The sequence below is a fragment of the Dipteris shenzhenensis genome, chromosome 29, assembly GCF_047967505.1.
Source record: "Dipteris shenzhenensis isolate YYH24624 ecotype China chromosome 29, Dip_SZ_1.0, whole genome shotgun sequence".
Taxonomy (NCBI): domain Eukaryota; kingdom Viridiplantae; phylum Streptophyta; class Polypodiopsida; order Gleicheniales; family Dipteridaceae; genus Dipteris; species Dipteris shenzhenensis.
Window position 1 is genome coordinate 25,304,932 of NC_141624.1, and position 9,845 is coordinate 25,314,776.

At 43.5% G+C, this 9,845-nt stretch overlaps 1 protein-coding gene across 2 annotated transcripts in view; it reads right to left on the reverse strand.

Moving 5' to 3' along the window:
- The window catches only part of LOC147882628 (putative carboxylesterase SOBER1-like), a 48,676-nt gene extending 41,217 nt beyond the window's left edge, over positions 1-7,459 (reverse strand). The window contains exon 1 of one of the 2 annotated variants that reach the window (XM_087400657.1): positions 7,114-7,459. In XM_087400657.1, coding sequence (XP_087256783.1) covers positions 7,114-7,420 — 307 coding nt within the window. In that variant the 5' untranslated portion in view covers positions 7,421-7,459. Of the gene's footprint in view, positions 1-7,109 lie in introns of both variants that reach the window. The other variant, XM_087400658.1, reaches the window with a different exon arrangement.
- Between the last annotated feature and the right edge of the window lie 2,386 nt (positions 7,460-9,845).

Genomic DNA, 9,845 nt, shown 5'->3' on the forward strand with positions numbered 1-9,845 from the left:
AGGTAAGTGTTTTGTTACACTTGAATACAACATGACCTCAGAAGGATCAATTGACAGAAGTCTTTAAAGAGACCATAGTATGGTTTTGATGTAACCTGTGTGTGTAAGTTGTACATATTGGTTTCGATTGATGTAAGAAACCATGGTGTGGTTTATGTTGGATTTGTGAGTTACAGGCTCAAACTAATGATCAAAGACATGGCTCTGCCAAAGTGAATGGTGAGCAATGTGGCTACCATCAAATCAAAATTCAAGCTCAGGATGCACATAAAGTGCTTTCAGAAGCAAATTTGGTCACTACGAATTTTTCTTTGGGCTTATCAGTGCTCCAACTACATTAGTTATGCAAATGAATGATTTACTACGCGCGTATACATGGAACTTTGTAGTACACTTTATTGACGAAATTTTTGTAAATAGCAAAAGTGTAGCTGAGCATAGAAAAAACTTATGACAAGTGTTCACTACTTTGAGACAGGCTAGTCCCTTTGTTAACAAAAAGAAGACTATTGTATATGGTCAAGTTGGAATATCTACGGTTCTTAACACCACTTAATGCAGTAGACATGGATCTGAAAAAGTAGCTGCCATTTTAGTGTGGCCAATACCTAAGAATGTGACAGCTTTGTGGTCATTGTTAGGGCCTGTTCACTTGTATAAACGATATATTAGAGCATACTCTGATGTTGTCTCACCATTATTTGATTTGACCTTAGATAAAGTACCTTACATTTGGAGAGAATCAACAGGAGAGTAGCACTTGTGATTGTTGATCCGCATACACCGTTTTCCTAGAAGACGATGCAAGTGGTCATGCAGAAGAAGTGGCTTACAGCAAGAGGGACGGCCAGTTGACTTTGAAAGCAAGAAGCTTTCTCCCTCTCAACAGAATTTACTAGCCTGTATATACCTAGATGAATCCAAGAACATTCCCAAACTCATCCTCTAAAAACAACATAGTGCAGTTTCAATCTCACGATACACTCATAAGATTGAAAACCATAAACTCCATCACGCATAGCACGGACTAGCTACTATGACATCACCACGGACGTCATCAGCGCCCAACAGTAGGTGTAGACCATAGTATAAAAATATGCTCTCACATACAAATCCACGCATACTTGAGCATCCATTTATACAAAGTCTTCGTACTAAGTTTCTGTCGGCACTCCGGATATTAAATGCAAACTTGTTTACTCCTAGCTTTACATCGAATCACGGGCACAGGCACACAAAATCACCTCCCAGCCGATCTCGGTGGTAGTAGTAAGCTCTCTCTTCTTTCCCAATCGTTACGTTGAAGCTCTTGCTTACTTAATTTCCACCAAGCCCCAAAATTCCCTAGATGGATCTAGTATGCCACATGTCTTCATTTTAGGGTCCCTCCTTAATGCATCATTTATCCCTCTCTTGGGATATCATTAAACCATTTGCCCCTTGGCACATTTCATGCATTTAGGTCCGTTAGCTTTAGATCCACCTAGTCTAGTGCCATGTCACCCTCACCAAGGACCTTGACCTTAATTCCTTTTTGATCATTTACATGAAGCCCAAACAAGTATAATACAAACATTGATCCTTTACAGGAAAATGTCAACTGACCCTTCCGAGGTCATGTTACCTCGACTTGAGCGTAACATTCCTTCCCTGTTCAAGCATCAGTGTCCTCGATGATAAAGTCTGGGAATACTCTCCGTAACTGTTATGCGAATTCCAAGGTAGCTTCTGATAGAGGTAAACCATGCCATGCAACCAACACCGTGGGTATCTTTCAATTGCGTACTTGCATTGTTCCTCGGTCCAGGATTCCTGTTGGTTTGCGTCTTGCATTATCCTCTATCTCCTGAAACAAAACAACACCCCCGATTAGTGAGTCACCTGTATGCAAAAATTTCTTTAAACTAGAAACATGAAACACTGGGTGCACCTTACAACCCTATGGCAATTCTAATTTACAGGCTACCTTGCCTATTCTTTTTAGAATTAACCATGGCCCACAATATCGAGGTGATAACTTAGCACACTCTCCTGCAGTCAAAGACTTAGAGTGCGAAGGAACTCTGAGAAAAACTTTTTCTCCTTCCTTAAATTCTCTAGCGGATCGGTTTTCATCCGCATACGCCTTAGCTCTATCCATAGCTTGGCGGATGTTAGCTCTCGCAAGTGCTAGCATCTCCCGCATTTGAACCACAAAGTTCGCGGCACTAGGCACTTTCTGAGGTATTCCAACTATAGTTAGATTCGCTGGTCTATAACCATAGTTCAGCTCAAAAGGACTGAACCCTGAAGAGGAATGTTTTCTATCATTGTAGGCAAACTCTAACAATGGCAACCACTTGTCCCATGTATGTTGCCTCAATGACACATATGCTCTAAGCATATCCTCTAAAATTTGGTTGATTCTTTCCGTCTGACCATCCATTTCTGGATGATCCCCACTACTCATTCCCAACTCAGTCCTTAGTGTCTCAAACACAGCAGTCCAAAAATGACCGATAAATTTGACATCTCTGTCTGACATTATGGATTTGGGTAATCCATGCAAACGAAATATATGTCTAATAAACAAATCCGCCACTTGCAGGGCACTAACAGACTCTCTAGTTGGAATGAAGTGAGCCATCTTGGTAAGACGATCAAGCACCACAAGGATAGAATCATATCCACCTTTTGTCGTAGGCAGACCTACGATAAAGTCCATAGAAATGCTCTCCCACCTACCCAGTGGTATCTCCAAGGGCTGTAAAAGCCCCGGGTGGCTTCACCCGCTCTGCCTTACTTACCTGACACGAAAAACAACATGTCACATATTCATGAATATGCTTTTTCATCTTTGGCCAAAAGAAATCTCGTCTCACAAGATCATATGTCTTCTCGACTCCTGGATGTCCCGCACATGGGCTATCATGGCACTGTTGAATGACTCTCTGCCTGAGATCATTCTAATTAGGTACTACTACCTTGCCATTTCTTTTCAGCATACCATCCCGAGAGGAGTCAAGTCTCTCATAGAATTCCTGAGGCCCTGTAAGAGAAAGCCAAGCCACTGTGCCCCATGTCATAAAGAATGGGGAGTGGGCAAAGTGACTAAAAATCCTGGCTACCCCCATCCAAATCATCCTCACCTGTCTGCAATCCCATAAGCAATGTTGAATAGTCTCCAAAGCAGAGAGGCAACGGGAGCAAGTAGGGTCAGCTCCGAACCTAGATCTCCAAAGGTTCACTGCAATCCCACCATGGATAGAAAGCCAAAAGAAAAGAGTGATCTTTCTATTCCTGTGGGATTTCCAGAGTCTCTTCCACAAGCACCTCTGCAAATCCGCAGTGATATCAAATGTCTCCCAATGAGGAACTCTGAAAGGTCTCCAACCTCTACTACTAAGCTGGAATCTCCTGGCATTACTGACCGTGTAACGAAAGAAGGGGATGCTCTTCTCTCGATGCCCTGCATCAATCCGTTTGGGCTGTCTTTGAAGGCCCTCTGTCCCATAAAAGCATACCTAGGGAGGGGTGTAGGGCAGCCTATAAAGGCAGTGTTAGAAATGACCCAACAGAGGGTACGCACAGCGGAAGACTAATAGTAATTCCCAGGAGCTCACACAGTGTCACGGGGGGGTGAAATTCTAAGTACTTTAATGTACAACAAGACTGTGACAACTTTGGTTTTAAAAGTCTAAGTGTGGGCTTAATAATGTGTAATTAAACGCGGCATGGTGCCTAGCACATAAGCATAATTAATCCCTAGGCCCAAAGGCATTCTAAGAAATTAAAAGAGTGGTTGTTGGGAAACGATGACGTGGCATTTTTAATGGGCCCCCTAGAGGGCCATGCACCTTCAATGGCCCCCCTAGAGTTCTAGGTGGCTCTAGTGCCTTCTACATGCTCCTTTGCCATTCTCGGACCTTCCTGGGCCTTCTAAACTTCACATGTGTGGTTTTCTCTCTCATCTTCTCCCTTTGTTAAGATTTTGGACTGGTTTTTCAGCCTCCTTCAGCTGAATTCCGTTTTTCTTCATAACTCCTCACCCGTTTGGATTCCTCAACTTCTGTTTGGCCCGCCCTCTGCCTCCCCTTCACAATGATATGCTTTTTCCTTCGTGCGTTTGGTAGAACGGGCAGAGTTAAGCACTTCTTTTGCTGGTCGAATTTGCAAAAGTGGCTTTTTCTGGACCTTTTTGCTTCTATAGCCTCCTGGGCCTCGGTAGTTTGATGGAAGGAAATCTTTGCTGCACTTTTTGACAACTGAATATTACAACCATAAACATGGTGAGTACCCATGAGCAAGAGAGCTCCAGAACTCCTCAAAGAAGAAGGCAGGAAAGCCTTAATGATCCAGCTAGTGTACAACTGCAAGGAGCACAACAAATGCCTTTTGAGTAGGCCACACATGAAGCTACAACTGAGCTCAACAGTGATACTGGTTCTAGCAGTGAGTCAGATGATGCTACTATGTTGAATGCACAGCTTGCAAGTGCAGTGACTGCTTTGACTCAGCTGACTCAAAATTTGGCTCAGATTGTGCAAACAAATGCCAAGAAGAAGAAGAAATCAAGAAAGCACAAGCACGGAAAGAGTGAGTACACACAGGCATCAGCTTCTCATGGCGGACCGCACACTCATGCATCAATTTCCCATGAGGGGCAGCCATAAAAAATGACTCAGAAAGTGACTTTCAAGAGAGAGGAATCCCCCAAAAGAGCACTTGAGAAAGAGGTACAAAAAGTACAGCCATTGCAGCCGTATGAGCAGCCAGCACAAGGCCTTGGTTTGGGTACTTCTTACTCCCTTTGCTGGTCCAAATCCACACTGTTGTGCTGCATAGACACCTTCCAAGAAGGCTGAACTGAGGGCCACAAGCTGAGGCTGATCAGGGCCAATCTTTGGAAGTGTTCAAGGCCAATCGGCTAGTCTTGGGCTGGCTTCGAAGGCCCTCTACCCCATAAAAGCATACATAGGGAGGGGTGCAGGGCAGCCTATAAAGGCAGCCCATTCCTCGTCATTCTTCCAGCCCTGAGGGGCCCTAGAAGGGCTCCTATCCTAGGCTGAGACGTAGACCTACCTAGAATCCTAAGATGGAAACACTAACCTATTGTTCTCCAGTGGGTACCAGTGAACAAGGACTAACTGTCTGACTTGACCTAAGGTTGAGAGATGACCTACGTAGCTTGTGTCTGACTATCCCTAAACAAGGGCTCACAAAGGGGTCACAACATACGACAAAATCTCCTATTAGGGAACTATAATGCACTTGTCGATGTAGCCAGTGTGTCACATTGCACCCAAGTGCAACGGTGCATGTGACAAAGGCATCGCATCATGTGCCTCTATCTTGAAAACTTTCTGGCTGTGGATCGTGTAGCCTGGAGCGGCTGGATCAATGAAGGAGAAGGCATTAACCCCCTCCGTCAGCCATGCAGCCATCGCTGCACCCTTGGTGTGCTGGCCACAATCCCGAGGGCAACCATCCAAATCCTAGCTGCGTGGCAGCCCCATAGACAATGCAAGATTGTCTCCAACACTCTGTCCGTGCAACAGTGGCAACTACCATCCACTCGCATTTGATCCAGCCAGGGCAATGGGCAAGCCTCCATGCCCCACCATCTAGAAGAAATAGGAGATCTTCCGTGGCCTACGGCAGTCTAAAGACTAAAAGCAAGAGATAACATCTCGGGGAACCTGCTACTCAACCCAATGACGCTCTCTCAAAGGGTCGAGGCTGTTGCCTCCAACTAAAAACATCAGCCTATGTGAGTCGTGTATGAGAAAAAGGTCAACTTCTCCACTTTATCCGGGTGCCTTGCACGAATGGCCCAAAACCACTCACCTGGATCCCACTTCGGAAGAGGCCATCCCTCCCATAACAAAAGGCACCGCCTCACCCCCTCCTATCCTGTCAAGACTGGAACTAGGTTGGTGGTCCAATCTTGCCTAAGCAGCCTACTACCTTGACGCTCTGCCACTGAAGCGAGTCCAAAACCTCTTGAGCCTCAAGGTCCCTCAGCCTAGCATAAATTTAAAATTATTGGAAGTCCATCGACCAAACATGTTTTCTACATTTATAAAACAGTGATGTAGCTGATGCGACCGACCTTTGAAGCTACAACCTGGGTTACCTACCTAATTCTAGACTTAAAAAGCTATAATCTTATAAGACCTTCCAAAATCCCTCATGCAACAACCTGTCTTGTGTCTCTTCATTTGATGACACATATGGGTCATTAGCTACAGAAGGACTTGTAAGTTCAATCATCATTGGCTGCTAGGTCATTTAAGTGAACCGTCCAAAGGAGGCGTTGTCGCCCAAAACCAGGATGACAAGGGTGATATCATAGTTCCTAGCTGCACCCTTTTTCATGTTTATGCAAAACAGACTATTAGTTTTTCCACTTCAAACTAGGTTCAATTTCAAAGTAGGTTGGGTGGCAAACATCCTTTGCTGTATTTATTGCGAACTGAACCAAGTCTAATTATTGCTGCAGCCTTGAATATTTGCGATCAGCAATACACTGCATCACCTAGTGCCCCCTCACAGTGCAGAGCATAATTTTATCAAAGTTTACATTCAAGTTTGTAAGATAGAGCTAAAGATTATCATGTATGGGTTTCAAACTTCTATCTTGAACTCTTCTGGGGGGTTTGAAGCGTCGAGGATCCTCCTCTAAACGGCAGCTTAATGCCAGTATCTAGTGAACTTTGAGATAACGTCTAGGGCTTTGAAACTTCTACATTGAGCTCTTTTAGCGGCTTTACACTTCCGGGTTTCTTCAACCACAAGGGGTTTTGGAAGTCTAGAATATTTTGTGACGTTTTATATCTTTACTCTACAAAGTCCCTACAATCAGTTGTCTTGTTTTATACATCCTGTCTCTATATTTCATTGTTGTGGAAAAAAATGCTCTTGACGCTCCCTTTCGGAGCAATCTTCTTTCCAGTTCTATGTTCTTTTGCCTTTCAATCTACGAGAATTGGAAATTTAATTGACCCATCGACGCAAGCTTGGAGCAGATGTGAAGGCGAAGAAGATGAAGAAGCAAAGTGCGTTGATTGGTACCCAAAGAAGAGCATTCAAAGGTGTTACCATCAGGTAGACAGAAGTGTGGTCCTTACTCACAATTGCAGGAAACACGTTGGGAGGGAGCGGAGGGAAACGTCCATTTCATGTTGTGCAACTCCGCAGAAGTGAAGGAGAACTGGAGGGGAGCGTTGTTGGGGCCATTGTCACCGAGGCCATGGAGCCAGATTGTGGACAAGGAGGGAGGCATGGGAGAGGAGGGGGAGGTGGAGGTGGAGGTGGAGGTGGAGAAGCTTGATTTAGTGAGTGAACGGGACAACAGGCTCTGCCTTGAGAAGAGGGACCAAAACCATACTAAACCCATGATCAACACTCCCACCCATGAGAGCCTTAAGACTTGTTGCATGTCCTCGAGAGCTTGTACCCTCTCGAGAGAAACGTCTCAATCATAGCATGAGCAAAGATGCATGAGCAAGTAATGACTCAGCCACCTAAGCGAGGGTCGAGACCAAGGATGCACACGGGGCGAAGAGTTGTCCCGTGGTAAGCAGGTTCTCGCTTGGCTCCATCCCTTTGCCCAAGCACTACCAACAACACGAATAAAAAATTCCGCAGGTGTGCACTTGGCACATGTGGAACCTAGACCGCTGGGAATCTCCGACAACCAAGAAGACCCACATTACATTTATGGGAATCATCCTATACCAATCTCCAGCAACCAAGAAGACCCACATTATACACAGCGAGGCATAGCTGTTCCTGTCTTGAACCTAGACCGCTGGGAATCATCCTATACCAATCTCCGGCAACCAAGAAGACCCACATTACATTTATGGGAATCATCCTATACCAATCTCCAGCAACCAAGAAGACCCACATTATACACAGCGAGGCATAGTTGTTCCTGTCTTGTCTGAACCCAACCTAAGGTGTACGAGAATATCTAAAGAGCAAGGATGTCCATGGTCTTCCCACCATGACAAACCTTCAGTGATTCAATGTCCTAAAGACGCCTATCATCAGAGAATGGAGCTTAAAATAGCTTTAGCATATATCTATCTACAAATGTATTTAGGCCAATGACCATCCTATACTTGATCAATTACACCTACATATTGGACAAGTTGGCTACACCTTGTGCAGTTAGTGCCCTTATTAATAGCTACACTACATTTTGCATAGAAGTGGTTTCCATGCCAATCTCCCATAACTAGGATAGTCCAGCATAGTGGGAAATTACATTGCTTGTTTTAATGAAGTACATTGTTTTGCATGGATCCATATTTGGAATGGCTTTTATCATTGTAGATTATGTTTATATTCAACACAACATTCATATTTTAACTAAGTCAAAGAAGCACACAAATGACACATTTGCTTCCACTACCATGGAGATCTACAGAAGTCAAGTATGACATGATGATGCCTCTACTATGACTACTTCCTCGATAGTTCTCAGATGCTATTGAGTAGGAAGAGCTTCTTCTCATTGATGCACATCAGTCCCATAACTTTCACGTCCAAAGAAGAATGTGGATGAAGCATTTTCAACCACTTCAAACAAAGCGTCTGCATTGACTTCCTCGAGTATGGATAAAGCAACTACCACTTTTTCAAGGATAATGTTATGTAACCCATGGAGCATACATATTTCTAGAGCTCACTCCACCTCCAACTCCTCTCAATATCTTTCTCCTTTCTCTGGCTCTAACCCCAACTCACTCACTCTCTCTCAACCCCTAACACCTCCTTTAGTCATTGTCTTTCTCACAATGGCTGTGAACTTCAGTGAATTCATCAAAGCTCAGCTAAAAACATAACTAGACTAGCTCTACAATAAGAATAGTGAGATCAACATAGCCTATCCTCCTTAGGGTGTATCTTATCACTGATCCAAACATGTTTTTAGATGACTCAGACACTCCCAAGACAACATCAATTGTGAGATCCTAGAGGATGCCATTGATGACATGCAGAGAATGATTAAGACTAAGGGGCAAATGCCTATGGTACTATCCTATGTTCCATGATATGCAGGACTAAGATAGGGAGGTGCAAGCCAAGGAGGAGTAAACTAAGGATAGTGCAAGCCAAGGATGTGTGAACCAAGGAGGGCAAACAAAGATAATGTCAATTGTTGCAAACTCTCTCTCTCTCTCTCTCTCTCTCTCTCTCTCTCTCTCTCTCTCTCTCTCTCTCTCTCTCTCTCTCTCTCTCTCTCTCTCTCATATATTTAGTAACCTAGTCTATAGAAAACATAGATTCATTATAAAAGAGGATTCTTATAATTTAATAGAAAATAATTAAACCTATATTCTTTAACAACAAACGACGATTGTGGCTTATGGGGAATTCAACCCCAAGCATAGCCAAATGGCTAGCCTACCAAAGAGCCATATTGGATAAAAGTGTTAGTAATGAAGATGAGAAAATAGCAAATGAAGACCAATCTAATTCTCATTCTAATGAAATATCATAAAAATGATTCACACAAAAGAATCATACCTCAAATCTCCTTAGCCTCACATCTTAACAAAATAGTATAGCTCAAAGCTCCTTCGCACCATCTTACTACTGATATGCCGATAATATATGGATAGTATTTTAGTATTATTTCTACAAAGTTAGTGCTTGTAGATATGAAGGGTCACCATCTATCAAGGGTGTACCTCTTCAAACCCACACATGGATATATAGAGAATAGGAATGAGATGTTGTGTCGATAGAGTTGTAATTAAAGATTTTGCTCTTGTTGTAAGCAAATACATTTTTGGATTTCTCTTTCTGTATCTATACTGATTTGTTCTTTGCAATTCAGTAATGATGTGAGT